We start from the raw sequence: 19,039 nt of genomic DNA on the forward strand, positions 1-19,039 counted from the left end.
ATTTGATATTGATGCGTCAACATGTTAGTCAAAACGTTTAACCAAATGAAGATTTTTTTCACTTAAGTAATTTAAAATATAGGTTCCGATGCATGTTTGATTATTTGACACTTAAAAAGTCACTGTTTTGACGTTCATACAATAATAGTATTATGGTAAATTCAGGTTTGATATTTCATACGAATTTGAGGCTGACCCAAAGCTTTAAATCCTGCGTTTAAACCCTTAACGGCATCAAAATGTTAGTGATTTTTACATTTGCACCATATTAGACATTATTATGCTTATTTGAGATAATTAGGTTTCAGGTTTTTAAACTTGAACCCTATCTTTTTCGGGAAACACCGAGCTCAATTTTTTTTTCATCAAACCCGAACTCAACTCGTACCCGTACATTTAAAAAAAATCGCTTTGTGTTGACGAATAATAGTAGAAATTCTCAATAGAGCTTCGTTCCTTTATTCTATATCCTAACAAGGAGAAAGGTGATCGAAACTGCTATTCTGAAATCATACCCATCAGGTTCAAGACGTGACGATCAGAATTCAAAATAGCCGTTAAATATTATTTGAAACAGAACAGACATATGTATGTTAGAGGCACATCATGATGAAGAATTATATAAGTATTAGACGAATTCGGTATAATATAAAATGCAATATGTTACAGTGATTTATTTTATATATGGTCATATAGTTAAGTTTTTTGTTGTTCGCAGTTATTTTGTCAAGTCAAAGTGCAATTGTTAACGACTACTGCTAAGCTAATGTTGGATTATTTATAGTTGTGGTATTCTTATTTTAATGCATTCCAATTCACTACCCACGTGTCGAACCAGTAACTCAATTTAAAATATTGGTGAAACAATGCAGTTTTAAAACTTATAAAATATGTATTGTTATAAAGACACTGCTGGAAACGAAAAATTATCCTAGCGAACGCTTTAATCAAATTGTCCAATGAGTAGAGCAAAGAGTTTCGACAATATAAATAGCTTAAATTCAATGTGTTACTGTATTTACTTCGGTATGCTTAAGTTAAAAAATTAATACTCTACATGTGACGAGTTCAAATGAGGGTAGAAAAAAAAAGAAAACAATGTTAGAAGTGAATGAAATGAAATAGAGGAAAATGACTTATACTTAGTACGTGGAAGTATTGCCGATTAACTTATGTGCGATGATATGAAACAATATATAAACTTTACTAAAAGACTGTATAATGAAATAGTGTTCTCCAAACACTAATATGGCTCTTAATCTAGACGGGTATTTTCTGCCTAAAATGATTTTCTATGCTCCGCTACGACCTATTAACTTAACTTGATGAATCTAAATCAAACCAACGCCAGTTGCGGAAAGTTCGACCTCTCAGCTAGGAAATAAACAGTTCCTTCCAACACTGGAGCAGAAGTTTTTATGCGATAAATATAGTTAATGAGTTAGATGCAATGTTCAACTTGTAACGTCCCTGGCACGTTTTCTGCCTTTCTTTTTTGCTCGTAATTCACCTATTAAATTGTTTATGTCATTCCCATCCATCACGCAACCAGGGTCCATTCTATTGAAAGCAAACATGGTTATCCACCTTCTGAGCGGAACTGAAGCTGCAATGATGAAAAATGTATTTAAAATATATTACTCGTGAAATATACATGAAATCAAGAACGGAGTATAGATTTTACTGATCAACCGACAAAATGTGTGTAAGACTTGTAATAATGAGAAGAAAAAAATAAATACTTACACCTTCTTACATAAATTACACGAGAAGCTGGTTACACCAGAAGTCTTACTGGATGATGCCGAGGTTCCCGTGGCTGAGTCTGTAACAACAAATAATTTGCATCACATATTTTTTTCTGTTTAAAAGACATATCCTTAACATTCGAGTTACCTAATCGCTTGTTTAATCTGCACTCTTCCCGGTGAGAATCGAATGCCTTTTTGTAGGCGAAGGAGGCCGGACAGAAGTCGCATTTGAATTGTTTCTCTCCTTTGTGATAGATGTGCAGATGTGTGTTTAACTGGGCTGTAAATAGCATGGTACAAATTATTATACAAACTGGAACTCATGGGGAGAGACTTATTTAACCTACATTTTTGTTCAAAGAGCTCCGAACAGAAAGTGCAAACAAAGTTTTTCTCCACTGTGGTATCGCCAGCTGCCTCATCAGCTTGACTTTTGTCGTGATTCTGTCGAATATGGCGCACCAGGTGGCCACTATACTCAAACCGGTAGAAGCAAATTTTACATTCGAATGGTTTGTCCTTGGCGTGATGAAGTTGCATGTGCTGTTTCAAATTACACGAGTACAAGAAATCTTTCTTGCACAACTCGCAGACAATTTTTCCTTTCGCCGGTGTTGTTGACGCACCAGGTTCTGCTACGTCGTAAATCGAGTTTTCACTGGCTGGAAGACTTCTTTTGGCTGGTGGAAGAGGCGGCGTTTCATGGTAATTCATATTAAACGAGAGATCGTCACTATCGAATCCATCCTCCAGTACCAACTCCAAGTTGGACTCGTCGAACAATGGATCAGTGCCGTGATTTTCCATAGTATCAGGAAAATCTTGAAGCATCATGTCCAGTCCGGAACCGAAAAGCGAATGTTCTGCCTCAGGCATAGTGGCCAGTGATGTCGAGCCGCCAGCCCCGCTGCCAATGTGTGTAACCATATGGGCCTTCAGTTCGTACACATCATGGAAAGTTCGTGAACAAAAGCGACATTGCATGACTTCTCCACCGGATGTGGAAGGTCCTCCATCGTCACCATGTCGGGATCGTCGTGTGGAGTGAGTTTTGAGGTGCCACGTGAGCGAACGCTGCTTCACGAAATGCATCGGACAAACCGGACACTGGTACACTTCAGAACCATCTGGGTTCACAGTCGGTGTGGTGATTTTTGATGGCAATTCATCCATTTCCGCTTCCTCCGCTGCCACTTCATCAGCGTGGTTTATAGCTTTATGACGGATCATGTGGCCTTTGAATTCAAACCGATATCTGTGAAAAATATAATTTTTTTTTTCTAAAATCAAATGGAAAAAAAGTTTGGTATCTTACTTGCAGATGTTACATTCGAAAGGCTTCTCTTTGGCGTGATGCATCTGCACGTGCTGCTTCAGCTGGCAGGAGAACTTGAATACCTTCATGCACAGCTTGCATTTTCGGTCGTTATCATCGGAGAGTATTTTTTTTGCGGTTTGTGTTTCTTGCTTGGTCACCTTAATGCGCTCGATGTGTGTCTTCAGGTGCTCAATAAGTTGATCCTCCCGCTGGAATACGGTGGCACAGACGACGCATTTGTTTTTCTTTGGTGGTCCTGCCGCTGCAGTTGAAGGTGTTGTTCCTCCTTCACCAGATGACGGAGGATCGTTACCTTCGTCAGCTGAAGTCTTTTCTTCCAGCACCGGTTCGACCATGTCCTCCAGCTCAGCATTGAAGCCCTCATCCTCCAGCAACTGAATCGTCGGATCATCCTCGCTGGCCAGTCTTTCCTCCTCCAAATGGGTCAACTCGTGCCGTTTGAGATTCAACTTATGCACGAAACTGTAATGACACTTCTGGCATTCGTACGGTTTTCCCGGCTGGTGATGAAGGGAGATGTGCTGTTGGAGTTGACTGCGAAAGGTAAACTGTTTCAGGCACAGATTGCACCGATGATGGTCTCCAGAACGAATCCAAGAACGTTTTTTCTTCGCCGGTGGACTTTCGCCTTCCGTTGGAAGGGAATCGTTTGGTCGAACGCGGTGACCCTTAAGATGCTGGAAGTAGGCATCCTCCGAATCTAGGTTCTGATAAAGTATTGAAACAAATTAGCTCGTTGATTTTACCGCTGTCATACCAAATAACAACAATTGGTTTTGTTTTATCTAGAATTCGCTAGATATTTTACAATTGTTTTGTTATATTAATGTGTTAGAATGTTTGAAATATTAAAATTTTTTTTGTTTAATTTTAAATTATTCTAAAATGTTTGTTGCGGATAATTTATTTAGATAACTCTTGCAAAAAAACAGGTAGCAATAACTATGAAAATCAAAATCATGTTAACTTAACAAGCAGAACAAACAACTCTCCTGATCTCGATCTCTTTGGAACTCACCTGCGGACAGTAACCGCATTTGTACATCTTTGGAGTGCTGCTGGCCGCCGCCGACGGTTTGTCTGTGGATGTCGGTGATGTGTGCGAACTCGGGGACTTGGCACGAACCGCCGGTGACGGGCTTGAACAGTTGCCCGGAGATGACGTTCTCGGTAGCTGCGAGGTAGATGCTGCCGCTTGCAGAAGACTTTGCTCCAGCTGATGTATGACAGAGGCATTACCTTCACTGGCCACAATCGACCGGTGCGTCTTCAGATGCCAAGTCATCGATTTCTGTTTCTGAAAGCGAGCGGAGCACAATTTGCACTTGTAAATAAGCGTAGCTCCCGGTGGAGCGACAATGGTATCTTCACTCACGGCTGGGACCTGTGCGGTGACTGAAGGAACGCTAGACTCCGGCTTGGAATGTTTTTGCATATGCCGGAGCAGAGTACCCTCATATTCGAAGCGATAAAAGCAGATAGAGCATTCGTGTGGTTTCAGTTCGGAGTGGTGGATAACTTTGTGTTGCTTTAGGTTGCACGCATACGGGAATGTTTTGGAGCAAAGATCGCACTTTGCCCCTATTTTCATGTCCGGCTTAGCACTGGAGGCAGCGGTAGAGTCCTCACCGTTTTGGGTGTTATGTTCTTCATCGCTGAGATCGGCCTCCGCCTGGGATTGTCCGACAGCAGTCGGTAGTTGAACGTCACCATGAGTTGTTATGTGGCTTTCGAAAATTTTACGTGTTTCACATTCCAAACCACAGACGGTGCACACAAAACAAACTTCCGAATGTTTCAGTTGGGCAGCTTCGAGTTCGTGCATTTTCATGTGATTATTTAGCACTGATTCTCGATTGAACGTTTCCGGACACAATGGACAAGAGTGGCCATGCCGACCGTCAGAGATATTACTTGTTAGAATTGCAGCAGGAGCGGTTTTATTGAGTGGCACCAGAGTTCTTTCATGTTCGGTGGCTACATGCAGGTTTAATAATTTTCTCCTGAAAAAGACTTCATCGCATTCCAAACATTTGAAAGTGGCTGGCTGAGCTGGATCTTTGCCCTGTTCATGGCGTTGCATATGAGCATTGTAGCTAAATTTCATTGCAAACCGGTAGTGACAAATATCACATTCGAAAGGTCGTCCCCGGACAGTGTGAACCGTTCGATGGCGGTTGTACAACGGAAATGTGGACAATTGTTTCTGACAAATTAAACATGTATACACCTTTTCTCCTGTGTCCGGATTAATGGATATGCTCAAATCTGGACTGTCCTCTTCAGCGATTGAATCATCAAGCTGATCCTGATCTGGTTCCGGTTCATCTTCTGGCGACAAGTCCTGAAATTTTGCTTGCTCTGTTGCAGTGACAGGTTGTATTTCAGCTTCAATGTGCGTACGCATATGAATAAACAATCGCTGTTCACTCTTAAACGTATACTTGCATTTCTCACACTTGTGCGGTTTTTCCGGATCATGTTGGGCTAATGCGTGTTGTTTAAAGTAACTGAAATACTTGAAATCTTTGCCACAAAGCAAGCAGACGTGACCTTTTGGGGTTACTTTAACGAATTTCTCACATTCGAAAATAGGTTTTGATAAAATTGCCCCAAAATCTGCTGGATAGTTGTGCTCCTGGAGCTGCACCAGCACTTCCGGTCCGTTGTGAACTGATTGAATTCTAAGATTCGATAAAGCCGCTTCATAAAAATGTTCGTCAAACAGATAATCTTGATCGTAATGATCTTCTCGCTTAACCTGAGCGTCGCAGAACATTTCCGCATTCGGGAAGTCGTCGTCGTCTTCATCGTCAATGATCTCTTGTTTTATAAGTACTCCTCCGGCCTGCATTTGTAGTAGCTTCCGGATTTTGTCGTCACTCTTGATACACGTCTCATATAATTTATACGCTTGCACGAGCCTAGCTTTGCACCATGAACATATTTTATCCGGCATTCCCTCGTTATTGGTCTGGGCCAGTGGCGAACATACAGTAACAAGCATAGAGTACAAAGTTTTTGATTCGATCATCGTGCGGGAAAGAGATTCTAATAATCTTCCTCCCTCTGTGCGGGTGTCGTACATGCATATTCTGCACAATGTATTTATCACTGGCAGAACGGTGCCTCCTCTGGGTTCTAATGAAGTTTCTCCGTTGCTGTTACCGTTCCCAGTAGCCTCTGGCATGTTTGTTGCATTATTAGTGCTGCTACTGCTAGCAGCGATGGCAGGGATGGTGGAGCTGGCGGATATTATCGGTTCGCGATTTTCCATTCTCGACAAACTGTCTGCGACTGTGTGATGCGAAACTCACTTTCAACACCTGCCGGAAACACTCACGGAACCATGTATGGGACGAAAAACAAACCGGATGTGAGAAAACAAGCCAATTTTACAAAACTTCGAACTGGGCGATGACAACTACACCAGCGGTGGCACTCTTGCAGCTTTTTTCTGAGGAAGAATCAAAACCGCTGTAATTAAGAAGAAGAAACCACATAATTGTCAAAAAAGAAAAAAAAGAGCATCAGCGACACTTCACTTCACAGGCAGAGTTAAGTGTGTCTTAGCTACAAGAAATTATTGTAATTCACAACTGGCGCAAGATTGAGTGTGAAACACTCTTAAAACTCTTTCCGTTTTATCTATGTTAAAAATGATCTTCAATTTCAAGTTGACTGCAAAGACCACATGCAAAAGACATACGCAACACTGACGATTTTTTTTGGCACACTGTCACTCGTAATACATACAGAATTTTGGACCAACGCCATTATTGAATTGGGTTGTTCAGCCATTCACGGATTTCCGATTTTTATATATCATCTGGAAGAGTAATTTTCTGAGAAAAACGTATTTTTTTTTAAAAACTTTATATCATTAACCTTCGATTTTTAAATGAAGAATAAAAATTCGCTCTAAATCGCTACAATGACAGTTGGTATATAGGCGAACTGTCAATGTACACATTTCAATAAATTTCAACACAAAATTGGCAGATATTTGCATTTTGATTGCCTTCTACATATGGACCAACGTTGCCAGTATGCCAGATAAATCTGGATTTTGCCAGATTTCCATTTGCGCGCCAGACAAACAGATAAACCTCTGAATCTGCCAGATATTTGAAAATGAGACAGATTTTTGCCAGATTGTATCCGCGTCGTCCCGCAAAAAGGTCATCGTTGTGAGATGGACGAGGTCGGCCTTTACTTACCTACACTCGGCGAGCAAAAAAAGGTCTTCACTTTAAATTTTGTCGGCAATTTGATCCGGAAATGAGTGCCAGATTTTTACCAAACTTTTTATTTTCGTATTGCCAGATTTTATTAAAAACTTGGTGGCAACGCTATGGACTCAAAAAAAAAAAAAAAAAAAAACAATCATTTTCTAACTATAAAGATTAGTCATTAGGGTGGGACAAAAAATAAATTCTAGCTCCCATGCACTTTTCGTGTTTCTTATGGGTCCTAAAACAACCGTGTAATTTTTCAGATCGATCGGTGGAACTATATTTTTGCACCCGATTTTTAAAGTTTGAAGTTTTTTTAAAGAGATGTCCAGCAGGCTCCTAAAAATATATCGATACATGATATTTGTAGGAAATTTTCCTGGGAAAAACTCTTCTGAAGACCGTAAGGCGCTACAATGCTTGTAGAAAAAATTATTCACCCCAAACTGATTGAATGTCTGACGAACGGCTGACTATTGAATTTTACTAGCAATACTGCTGCAGCATGCTGCTGTTGCAAACTCAATCATGTGATAAGGAATAATATCGTGTAAAATTTATCTTGGAGGCTTCTCCGAAGATACTATGAGCAAAAATTACACTTTGAAGTTTACTTCCACGTGAAATTATTTCTCATCGTGTGGCTGTAAATAATTCCCTATGTCAGAATGGAAACAAGATTTGAAACTAAACATTAGGCTTTTTATTAAACCCAAACATAGGAATTCAGACGAAGAGTTTATCTTACAAGAAGTAAACCTACAAACTAATTGTCATAGTAAGTCAATCGGAAGGAGCGTTCGTTGTCCTTCCGCAGAGTATCGTGCATTTTACCGATGTCCTCCAACCGATTCGTTATACTTGAAGTAGAGGATTCGATCCACTGCAGTGAGTTCATATGCGCATTCAGTATCTTGCCAATTTGAACCAGAGGATCACTTGGATCGGAATACTTGTTGGACTCATTTAGATGTTCGATAACCTCTTTTAAATCCTCTGACATCTGCTTTAGCTGCGAATCCAGTGTTTCAGCCATCGAGTAAGTTTGACCTCGTTCTATGTCAACCTGCACGATCTTGGAAAGTTCGTCCTCCAGGGGCATAATACATTCCTCTAATTCAGTGAGCTGTGCAGTAATGAATTCCAACTCCTGTTCCATTGTGTCCTGCTCAGCTTTAACTTTTTCGACGGACTCATTGAGCGCTACAATCTTTTCACCGTTAGATAATAACAATTTATCCCACGCATTGACCTGAGTTGCTTGGTTGGTGAACAGTTTTTCTTGTTCTTCTAGTTCTAGGGTCCACTTATTAATAAACTCTTCTAGTTGGCAATAGTTAAGCTGCGAGCCAGATATAGCTGATGACTGAGTGGTTTGGGTGGTTGTTGTGAGATTTGCTGCCGGTGGTGCAGTATCTGCTGGTTTTACCGGGGTTGTAAAGCTGCCAATTGCGAGTTGCTGCTGCTGCTGGCTAGTGGTTGTCGTCGCGGTTGGCGCAACTGTAGCAGTTGTCACTTGCGTCGAAGTAGCAGACAAACCCGATCCGAAAGTCAATGTTGCTGCAGTGGATGTTGCTGGAGTGGCAGAAGCTGTTGTTGCAACGCCTGCAGAAGTCGTAGTTCCAGTACCAAAAGGAGTACCACCAAAGGCAAATCCGGTGCTAGCGGTGGTGACTGGATTGAAGCTCATTGTTCGTGATTAAGAACGAAACGACAGCGAAAACTTTGATATTTTTAATATTTAAGACGCGCGGAACTTCAAATCACTTTGACACTTTGAATGTTGATCGATGCATTGGGCAATCCATATCGATATTTCGTCTCGATTTTCGCTGAATTCAAGGGACTGGCATGGTATAGCTATTTGTCGTAACCACGGGGATGGTAATCCTGTCAGCTATTATACTTGGCGCGTTAGGGCTAAGCGTGTGTGTGTGATATTTAGTATGATTTTTATTGCGCAAATTCCACCTCTTTAGACGCCACCGCGAGAATTATTAGCGTGATTTTTTTCCGCGTGTCACACACACATGCGCTGTTTGCATATTGCACACAAAGTTGTTTGACGTTTCTCCGATGGCATTAACCGGGCTAGTCGTGCTGTTTTTAAAGGTAATAAATTTTTTTGTAAATGAGTGTTGATTGCTGCACTTTACTTAGTTTATAACAGTTAGTATACAACAAAATGTGTTGTACTATAAATTTACAAGCGGCAGTTGTTTTTTTTTCAGAAAAATGAGCTCGAAAAAACAACGGTTGGAAAATGAGGAAGCAGCAGCTGGACCCAGCAGCCGCTCCACTTCCGTTTCCAAGAAAATTTTGTTTCTCGATGAACATTACCTTGGAGAGGCAGAAGAGATAACTAACGATCCTCTGGTTTCAACTATCGTCGACTACGATCCGGAGTTTTTGGAATCAGAATCGGATGAGGAAGAGAACGAGCCGCTGCGTGAAGGATTCGCCCAAGACAAATTACCTTCTGGCCTTTATGGTTGCTGGCCGTTAGTGGCCACACGTAATTTCAAGGGACACAGTTCGGGAAAAGAGGTAGGAAGATGAGGTGTCGCTGGTAATTCTGTTATAGAATTCATCAAAAACTGCTGGCAGCTGTCACAGAAATTCCTTAAACGGGAAGTTTTGTTTAAGTGCGATGAAAGTGGCATTGGAAAACCAGTTTGGAGTGAAAAGATAGGCCCGGAAGAAGAAGATTTTGTGAAATTTGCCCTTTTTAACGATAAAACCAGCCACAGAACCCTCCGTCCTGATCAACTAACAGAGACAATTCTCCAAAACTGGAGAACTAAGAAAATACACTTGTTACTTCATGTTTATTCAACATCTGTGAACAACAAAGCTGTTTTTCAATCTGTTCAGGAACTTTTGCTGGGAAAAGGCTCAGCTGACAAATCCGGTGCTGCATCCAACTCCACAATAGATGCTCTTGCTAAAAAGCTACGTGATATACATGGTCATTATTGGGAAGCCCATCATATTGCGTGGATGATGTGGGCCAATGTAATTTTAGTGTCGGAGTCGCACGTTCAAGAAACGATGATTCACGAAGCACCCCCTGCTCATTTAATCAAACTGTTTCAAACGAAGGAGCAGCCACGTTTACAATCTGTTGCCAGGAATTTTTCTATGGCCCACAGTGTTAATCAAGGTTACCAGGACGATGTGTTGGTGATTAGGCGTAGTTATGACCAGCTGGAAGGCATGCTATCGAATGTCAACAAAGGAATGAAACTTCTGAAGAACCAAATCGAGTTGATGGAATCGCGAGCTGCAATGGGAGAATCATTCATATCAGCGGCGGAGCAGGCGGTGCTAGTCGATGAAACTTCCTTTAGTGCTTCATTGGCTAGCAAAGTTATAGACGCAGAGGATGTGGACCACATGTTATGAACACGGAGGAAAATGGTTGAATTTAGAGTAGAATAAATTAACTTTGATTTGATTGGTATTGTTAACTATTTCAGGACTCTTGTTTGTAATATCAGAGATGTTTTTTTTAATTAAATGTTTTATCATGGTTTTTATTGATTTGGTTATGATGACCGATTCTAGCTAGTAAGCTACTAGAAAAACATTACAAATTACGCTGTTTTTCTGCGTTGTCTTCAAATCCGAGTCGAATGAGATCCTGTTCAAGTCCCAAACTGGGATCAAATCTTCCAATCTTCCAAGCCGTCACGTCAATACTGGAATATGCTTGAAAAGTCTCTGCAATGCACAGTTTGTAATCACGCTTTCCTTTCTCCGGGTTATCCTTCTTCATTGCCCGTTTAACATTTCCGAATACGACCTCAATAGGGTTAAAAGAGGGGCAATAAGCCGGAAGAAATACGGTGTAGATTCCCAAAGAGCGCAAATAAGAAATAATCATTTCTTCACAATGTATACGCGCTCCATCCAGAATCCAGACAGAGTGGTATCCGGGATATCGATATGTCTTCGGATTCTAGGCAGAACTTGCGAACACATTCGAAAAACTTGACTCTGTTGAAAGTACCTTCAGTACTGTAAACTTCCTTGATTCCATTAACTCCGAGGAAACAAAGCAAGAACATTCTCGGTTGTCGGATGAATTCACCTCTGCAAATCAGCCGTTGGCCGCGAACTCCATATCCGCGTGATTGAAGCGTTGATCGGTTGTCAACACTTACTTCATCTAAGAAAATAAGATTATGATGGTCCCATCTGATAAGCTGAAGCTCCTTACAGAACCGAATTATTTCTTCTGATCGGATTTGTATGGCCCTCCGTTCCAGAACTTTGTACGTCATTCCCTCCTGGTGTAAAATACGGCATATGGAAGAGGTCGAAATCGACAATCGGAAATGTCGCTCAAAGAGTTTCTTGGATTCATCGAGGTAAAGGGTAGGCTGAGAAGAATATAGCTCGACCAACCACGTCCGCTTTTCACTTCCGAACTTTTTCGCATCCGTTTCGTAGTCCTTTCGTGAGAAAAATCCATTTTGGTGGAAACTACGGATCCAGTTTGTTATGGTTGATTTGTGTTTCTTATAAATAACGGCCAGTTTCGACTTCGACAGTCCAAGGAAGAAGTATCCGTACAATACATGATATATTGTATTAACGGAAGACCGCTTTCCAGAAACGTGTTGTAGAATATTATCCATTTTATTAAGATAAATAAACCATTAGCAAAATATATTAGTTGAAACTGATAGAAGATAAAAAAAAACAGAACGAATGTAAACATAAACAAATATTTACTATCGACAATCATCGTTTGAATGTATTGGTGAGCACGGGAAAATAAATTATCAGTACGAAGTTGCGTGAGAGTCTGAAAATTGTTGGCACGGGCAATATTTATTTTGATTTTTTTTGCTTACCTCTGATCAAAGATGTCAAATGTTTTTGACAAGCATCTACACCTGTTAACAAAAACCGAATATGTATTGCGCACTTCCCACCAAAATGGACTGCACAGTTTGAAAGTGCAACAACAAAGAAGTGTGCATCAAAGTGCTCATTGACACTTATGAATTCGTTTTCGCGATGGTACTACACCGTTTCCGGAGTTACAAGGTAAAAAGTGTAACACGAGTGTAGCTACACCGCAAAAACGAATTTACCATCACCCACCATACTTTTTGACAGTTTGCTTACATTCGTGTGCGGCAGTGCTGCCAAAATACATTATTAGATTTTTTTTAAATATTGAAAATTTAAAAAAATCTTGTTTGTGGTTGTAATCAGGCTTCGAAACGGTTACGGTAGAACCACTTTTTACTGCGATAATCGTCTTCCTCTTCTTCTGACGCTACCAAGGCTCGCTGCTGAATACATTCTTAAGCAAACATGTCAAATGAGTATCGCCATCACGACGTTATTATCCTCTAACGTATTTTGACATTTTTTCTAGAAATGAGAATAACGCACGATGAGTGCGTGTATTCTGGAAATTATTTATATTATTGATCTTGTAATAATATTTCTCAACATAAATGAACGAAGTAGACAGAAATAGGCCGAATTAAAATCGCTTAACGATTGACAGAGTGCATCTCTTTGATACGCGAGTGTCGTTTGACTATCCTTTTCTTTCTGTGAGCTGAGCGGCGATGGTTTGGTTATTTTACATTTACGAGTGAAAGCCGACTGTGACGCACGCTAAGGAAGCGAGATCAAATGAAAATGGTGACCGTTTACAAGCCTGGTTGTAATAATTTATTCATGTACGGACATCAGCAAGTAAAAATAGCAACTATAACTATATTTTAAAAAGGTCCACTAAAAATCATAGACTATCCCACCAAATCGTTTAAACCTCACTTGTTTGAATTTTTTTAGCGATATATCTGTAGAAGTTCTATAGAACTTGTAAAATAAAATATTTTCTAAACTATGGAATTCTGAAAAGTTGGCACCTATGCAATCAACTTGGCAGCCATATAACTATACACAATAAAAAAAATCGATACGTTACTGCCAAGTGTATTCTACTTACTTCAGTGCTAATAGATGAAACATTTCATGTCTAAAGGTCTAAACACAATTGATATTGGCGAGATGGACCAACATTGGTCTTACCCGTCCGATGGACAACACAAAAAAAAACACAATTGATACGTTGCGGCTGCGTTTGCGGCAATTTGACAGTTAGCCCATACATTCTCTGTCAAATTAACGTCAACGCCACGCAAACGTATCCATTGTGCTTGGGCCTTAAGTGGAATACACTTGCGTTTTACTTCACAACACAAAATCAAGTGTCTCACACTTCGGTTTGCCATGTCTTGAATACCAGAACCGCCAAAACCAATCTTTTTAAACTTAGATTTCAATGTTAAAACTCGTTAAATGTTAAAACACGTCGAAATACTGTGTATTCCATTAAAAATCGATGTGGGTTGACCTGTTAAAATGATTGGGTTCATGTTGGGTTATTGGTATTCATGTGTAAAGGGCATTTGGTGTGCGCGTGTGATTTTTTTTTCAGTGTATATGTAGTTACGAATATTTTTGTTGACCATCTTTTGTTAGCTTTGCTCCTAATGTGCCTTTACGAGCACTGTTTAGATCAGTGAATTTTAACTCGCTATGTTGTAATATTTTTAATGAAACGTTATTTTTAAACAATTATACAGGAAGTTTATGCATCAGTCCTCTGTGAATGATATAATAAGCTTTAAGTTAAGTTACTTCTAGAACTGCCGCCGGAATCACTGTTTAGTGCTAGTAAACTTAGCAACCAACATTTTCACAGGTGGAAACGATAATTTTAATAGATATAATTCTTTTCAGAACATATGAAACGAATTGTTGGAATTTGGGATACTTTTATTTTAACACATCCACCTGCATTTTGGTTCCGAAAACACCAAACCTTCAGACGGATGTTCGGAGATCGTCAGAGACCTGGTTCAGTATCGGAAGTAACGGATCAGCTGATCGATCTATATACTCGACAGAAGCTCATGTCTGGATCATGTCGAAAGTGGCAAATGATACCTTCGTCCGGCCGACGCGATGGAGACATCCCGTTTACGCTTATGAGTTACAACATATTAGCTCAGGATTTACTCGAAATGCATCCGTATCTGTACAATCAGCACGATTCGGTAGCTCTAGCGTGGGCACACAGATATGATAGACTGATAACCGAGATCAATACCATCAACCCGGATATACTCTGCTTGCAGGAACTTCAGGATACTCACAAAGAACAGTTCAGTAGAGGCTTGACTAATTTTAAATACGACGTTATTTACAAAAAACGGACTGGTTGTAAGACAGACGGATGTGCTATCTACTATCGACGAGATATGTTCAATTTAATCGATTCTCAAGGTGTTGAATTTTATCGGCCAGATGTGAAGGTATGTAATTTATATTTCGCGAAAAACAAAATCTTGATTAAGACATGATACATTCTAGCGCCTAGATCGTGAAAACGTCGCAATCATTGCAAAATTTGAGCTGAAGTCGAACCCTAGCCAGCACCTTGTAGTTGCTACTACACATCTCTTATATAATCCTCGCCGGCAAGATATTCGTCTAGCACAGATTCAGGTAATGCTTGCCGAATTAGACCGTTTCTCCTATAAAGGCAAATACAGCAATGGTACGCCCAGCTATACGCCAACCATAGTTTGTGGTGATTTCAATCTGGAGCCATACACTGCTCCGTACATGTTATTAACTACCGGCTTCTTACAATACGAAAATCTAGCTGGCAATACGCTGGAACCTGGAGGAAGTGGAGCTCCTTTAGGTAAAATATTGCTTCCTTCAACGCTTGGAATTACTGACGACTGCCGTCATCAATCTTTGCTCAAACGGGGAAACAATGAGAGTAATGTTAGCATCAGGGTAACGTTTCCGCCAGGCTGATAGTGTATCGATGGGTTAACACTAGATTTATTTACAGTTGCAACATGCCAACGAAGTTTCGCCATCAAATGAACCGAAAGTAAAATGTACAGCAACGGACAAATGCTTCAACCAAGGCACGTTGAAACATCGCTTTCGGTTTTGCTCGGCCTACCAGCACAGAATTGGCACGAAAAAACAAGAAGCTTCAACATTTCAGGGCACTTGGATTACCGTAGATTATTTATTCTATACAAAGTTTTACAAAACTAGTGAAGTTGATTCTGTCAAGAGCAACCTGAAATTGGCGGCCGTTTATTCACTGCCAACGGTGCCACAGGCAAGGGGTATTTCCTCTATACCAAATATGTACTTTGGCTCAGATCATTTTGCACTGGCCGCGAAATTCCTACTGAGACCTGACGAAACAGCTAAGCTGTAACTCTCGTGTTTTCTTGTGTTTGTTACTTTTAAATTTCGGTCGTTACGAATAAAAAATACATTGTAAGGGATGTTTTAAGTTAAAGTTTAGGCGTTTGATAAATGTATGAACTACTGAAACATAATACAACGTAACATGTATATATGACAAAAACAACGAGTAAACTGTGGTTTAGCTTCCGTGCTCTTTTCTCATGTGCAGCTCTAGTTTAGCAGCTTGCACAAACTCTCGACCACAATCACTACAGCAGTACGGGTGCTTCCGATGAATTCGCATGTGCGCCACCAGATTGCTTTTAACCCGAAATCGGTGTTTACAGATTGTGCACTCGTGCTCCTTCCTATTGCTGTGAATTAACTCGTGATGCTTCAAGTGAGTCGACTGAGAAAACGATTTACGACAGATGCTACACTGGTAGCATCTTTGATTTTCATGCTTTGAACGTATGTGCAAATTTAGCCCTGATTGCTGGGCAAATGCTAATCCACAAGCGCAAATAAATGGCCGAACACCAGTGTGCGAATTGGCATGTGCTTCCAGATGACGCATACGTTGGAAGCATTTACCGCATTCAGTACAAAGAAATTTCTTCTGTACCGGATTGGACTGAACTGGTTTGCGATTTTCATGCACCCCTTCGATATGTCGTAGCATTCCTTGTTTCGAGACAAACCGTAAAGCACAAATGTGACATCGGAACGCTTTCACTTGTTCCTTGGCCACGCTATGTTCCTGCATCATATGGGCCACAAAACCAGCCAACGTGGTTGTTTCCATTTCGCAATGGTCACAGCGCAACGTATAGGAAGTTGTCTCTCCCGAAGCAGGTTTATGAAGTTTCATGTGATCATAAAGCTGTACACCTTTGTCGAACTGCCGGCCACAAACTGAGCAGTTGAAACCATCCGGAGGCGTCTTGTGCGATTTTAGATGTCTCTTCAAATTACTCGTGTGGGTGAAACTTTTTGTACAAATTGGGCAATTGCTTTTATTGGCGTTGTGATACTGAATGTGTCTTTGAAGTAGACGAGGATTGCGGAAACATTTGCTGCATATCGGGCAGTTTTGTGGTTCTTCTTTAATTTTGTATGCACCAGAACCAGTTTCCTCTGGTACATCCAATCCATCTGAACCTTGACTGTAGTCCGAAAAGTTTACTTCAGCATGTGGTTCATCTTCTACCTTTTTTGTATCTTTAGCAACGACCTTGTCATCTGGTGTAACTAAGTCTTCTTCAGGAAAGCTGTAACCCCCCTTTTCTAAGTTCTCGTATTTCTCAATGACCAGTTTATCCAGATGATGCGCTTCGATGTTTGTCACTAGTTCGTTTCCTCCATCCTGCAGCTGTTCAATGTGCATGTTAATTTCATTATCCCAAGTAGTTATTGGTGCCTCATCTAGGATACTTTCCACCGTTGGCAATAAAGATGTAGCGCATTTCGCAGCTGTTGTATTAAGTTCAATCAATATTTCTTGCTCCGACTGTTTTAGACGCTGTAGTTGCTCTTTCAGTTGGCCGTGGGAACGAATAAATAATCGACGTGTTTCATATGCGCCAACTAATTTTAGTAGGCATACCTGGCACACTTCAGACGGAAGACCATCCGACTGTAAAATCTGGAACGAAGAAAAACAATCAGCTTCCTAGGCTTAGACAAACATTGCAGTACCTACGGGAACACCAGTGCATGCGCTTATTACTTTAGGCAAGTAGTAATCATTGTATATTTCGAAAATTGAGGAAAAGATGCCCGTGGTGGTAAGACAGCAACGGCACAAACTTTCGAAACTCATAACATCCATTCTGAACCAATTTAAAATTCTTTCGATTTTCGGCCTATTATGTTATGATATTTGTACGGCCAGCTGTTTTTTTTATTCTTGCGCTACTGTCACATCAGTGCTGCCAAATTTCAAATTATGCAAATACATACACCGATATAAATCTTTAACCGAAAATTTGACGTTTACAAAAAAAATACAAGTGAGGTGGTGAATCTGATATGGATCAAACGGTCTGCGCCAAACAGCGAGATAAGAAAAAAAGGTGGTGGATATTAATTTTTTTATCAGATTCAAGCGATTCGAGCGTTAAGTATATATTGAAAGATTTGCACAAAACCTAACGTGGTCTATCCCAAATACCGCGTTTGAATCAAAGGCCGCGCTGAGTTGCCAAAAGTATGTTTAGCTTCCCCCCCCCCCCACGCGTTTGCGGTGCCCCACCACGCAATTTTCTCATGTATGTGATGTGTATGTGGTAAGATCTGAAAGAAAAATTTGAAATATAAGCAGTTTTTTTAATGTTAACGATGTCAGTCAATTTTTTGGTCGAGCTCATATGTCAAGAAGGATAAATATTTTAATCTTTTGGTGAGCCAGCCTGATTCGCGTCGAAGTTGAAACTGATGATCCGCATACTTCCGTTTCGGTTGCCCGGTCCAGCGTCTGGAAGTAAAAATGTCAGTTTTTTTAAGTGTCACTTCAATGAAAAAACCAATCACAGTTTTATATGTTTGATTACATTAGAACAATGCAAAACAAGTTTGGCTGTAAAATTTGACCAGTTTTTTCAAAAGTTTTTATTTCCCACTTCTTGATTTCTTAGATTGAACAAATCGTGGGAAAAAATGACACACAAGCTAGGGGCTAGACACCTTTATTTTTATGAAAAATATTTCGATAATATTACACGATATTGGTTGATATATTTTGATATTTATCGTTCATCTGTCAATTGACAACCTCCAACGATAATGTAACGCTTGATGTATCGGCAATGAGCTATGATATAGATAGAGAGCTACCCGAAAATGGAACGGTAAATACTTTTTAATATTGAATATTGGAAATATTTCGCAATATATCAATAGTGTCTTACCCCTAGCACACAAGACTATTGTTTTTAAATATTCATTTTTCAGCCAGTATCCTAACTACCTGCAATATGAATGTACAGTCGTCGTTCGATAACTGCAACATGTTTACATTGCAGTTATCGAATGCCGTTCGATAAATGCAACACTTGGCACATGCCAAAATTTAGAGGGGGGTCCGTCACTACCATTTCTGTTTTCAATGATGTCGATATGTATTTTTTAATGAAATAGTGGCAAAAAATAGCAGAAAACTAAAATAGACAAGCTATTCGATTAATCAATTTGATATTCATATTAGTTTTAGTAACTACTTTACATAACCAACATGTAGGCGAAGATCAAGTTCAGCACTACAATAGACCATTTTACGAGACGTTTCTGAACTTAATTCATAATTGAAATTTTGACAGAAAAATAGGAACCGCTAACATAACGCAAGTAAAAGCAACATCAATGCAGAGATGCCAGATGTTTTTGAAAAATGTCTGCAACTGCTTGAAAAACCGGAAAAATCTGCTTGAAATCTGAAAAAAAAATCTACCGTGATT

At 40.0% G+C, this 19,039-nt stretch overlaps 5 protein-coding genes across 7 annotated transcripts; 2 read left to right on the plus strand and 3 right to left on the minus strand.

Annotated features, from left to right (window-relative positions):
* Positions 1-663: 663 nt before the first annotated feature.
* On the minus strand, positions 664-6,575 carry LOC129724072 (zinc finger protein 62-like). 2 transcript variants are annotated; one of them, XM_055678679.1, is made up of 7 exons: positions 4,466-6,575; positions 4,109-4,387; positions 3,067-3,797; positions 2,099-3,006; positions 1,897-2,031; positions 1,747-1,825; positions 664-1,606 (listed from the first exon to the last, which is right to left on the minus strand). In XM_055678679.1, exons 1-7 carry the CDS (start codon positions 6,365-6,367, stop codon positions 1,561-1,563), a joined length of 4,080 nt encoding a protein of 1,359 aa, XP_055534654.1. In that variant the 5' UTR covers positions 6,368-6,575; the 3' UTR covers positions 664-1,560. The 2 variants fall into 2 exon arrangements, with proteins under 2 accessions (XP_055534654.1, XP_055534653.1); XM_055678678.1 differs by having other exon boundaries at positions 4,109-6,575.
* Positions 6,576-8,005: 1,430 nt separating this feature from the next.
* Positions 8,006-9,133, minus strand: LOC129722104 (nuclear pore glycoprotein p62). The gene has a single exon (XM_055675339.1). It carries the CDS (start codon positions 9,013-9,015, stop codon positions 8,092-8,094), a length of 924 nt encoding a protein of 307 aa, XP_055531314.1. The 5' UTR covers positions 9,016-9,133; the 3' UTR covers positions 8,006-8,091.
* A 427-nt stretch (positions 9,134-9,560) lies between these two features.
* LOC129720533 (uncharacterized) lies at positions 9,561-10,840 on the plus strand. The gene is made up of 2 exons (XM_055672013.1): positions 9,561-9,840; positions 9,886-10,840. Exons 1-2 carry the CDS (start codon positions 9,561-9,563, stop codon positions 10,728-10,730), a joined length of 1,125 nt encoding a protein of 374 aa, XP_055527988.1. The 3' UTR covers positions 10,731-10,840.
* Positions 10,841-13,838: 2,998 nt separating this feature from the next.
* LOC129724611 (protein angel) lies at positions 13,839-15,696 on the plus strand. Of its 2 annotated transcripts, none has more exons than XM_055679624.1 (4): positions 13,839-14,036; positions 14,087-14,677; positions 14,736-15,170; positions 15,229-15,696. In XM_055679624.1, exons 2-4 carry the CDS (start codon positions 14,108-14,110, stop codon positions 15,610-15,612), a joined length of 1,389 nt encoding a protein of 462 aa, XP_055535599.1. In that variant the 5' UTR covers positions 13,839-14,036; positions 14,087-14,107; the 3' UTR covers positions 15,613-15,696. The 2 variants fall into 2 exon arrangements, with proteins under 2 accessions (XP_055535599.1, XP_055535598.1); XM_055679623.1 differs by having other exon boundaries at positions 13,840-14,036; positions 14,103-14,677.
* Positions 15,683-17,517, minus strand: LOC129724610 (gastrula zinc finger protein XlCGF57.1-like). Its single transcript, XM_055679622.1, has 2 exons — positions 17,287-17,517; positions 15,683-17,229 (listed from the first exon to the last, which is right to left on the minus strand). The coding sequence occupies exons 1-2, from the start codon at positions 17,413-17,415 to the stop codon at positions 15,784-15,786; spliced, it is 1,575 nt and encodes a 524-aa protein (XP_055535597.1). The 5' UTR covers positions 17,416-17,517; the 3' UTR covers positions 15,683-15,783.
* Positions 17,518-19,039: the final 1,522 nt, after the last annotated feature.

The sequence above is a fragment of the Wyeomyia smithii genome, chromosome 2 (assembly GCF_029784165.1).
Source record: "Wyeomyia smithii strain HCP4-BCI-WySm-NY-G18 chromosome 2, ASM2978416v1, whole genome shotgun sequence".
NCBI classification, from domain to species: Eukaryota; Metazoa; Arthropoda; class Insecta; order Diptera; family Culicidae; genus Wyeomyia; species Wyeomyia smithii.

Bases quoted from the DNA above. Each gene is read 5' to 3' on its own strand.
- LOC129724072 (XM_055678678.1), bottom strand. From the start codon at position 6,367: ATGGAAAATCGCGAACCGATAATATCCGCCAGCTCCACCATCCCTGCC. The intron at 3,798-4,108 runs GTGAGTTCCAAA...ATACTTTATCAG, and splicing joins AATGCGGTTACTGTCCGCAG to AACCTAGATTCGGAGGATGC. The intron at 1,607-1,746 runs GTAAGTATTTAT...TCATCATTGCAG, and splicing joins TGTAATTTATGTAAGAAGGT to CTTCAGTTCCGCTCAGAAGG.
- LOC129722104 (XM_055675339.1), bottom strand. From the start codon at position 9,015: ATGAGCTTCAATCCAGTCACCACCGCTAGCACCGGATTTGCCTTTGGT.
- LOC129720533 (XM_055672013.1), top strand. From the start codon at position 9,561: ATGAGCTCGAAAAAACAACGGTTGGAAAATGAGGAAGCAGCAGCTGGA. The intron at 9,841-9,885 runs GTAATTTCAAGG...TAGGAAGATGAG, and splicing joins CTGGCCGTTAGTGGCCACAC to GTGTCGCTGGTAATTCTGTT.
- LOC129724611 (XM_055679624.1), top strand. From the start codon at position 14,108: ATGAAACGAATTGTTGGAATTTGGGATACTTTTATTTTAACACATCCA. The intron at 14,678-14,735 runs GTATGTAATTTA...GATACATTCTAG, and splicing joins TTTATCGGCCAGATGTGAAG to CGCCTAGATCGTGAAAACGT. The intron at 15,171-15,228 runs GTAACGTTTCCG...ATTTATTTACAG, and splicing joins AGAGTAATGTTAGCATCAGG to TTGCAACATGCCAACGAAGT.
- LOC129724610 (XM_055679622.1), bottom strand. From the start codon at position 17,415: ATGGATGTTATGAGTTTCGAAAGTTTGTGCCGTTGCTGTCTTACCACC. The intron at 17,230-17,286 runs GTAGGTACTGCA...TCTTCGTTCCAG, and splicing joins GCGCATGCACTGGTGTTCCC to ATTTTACAGTCGGATGGTCT.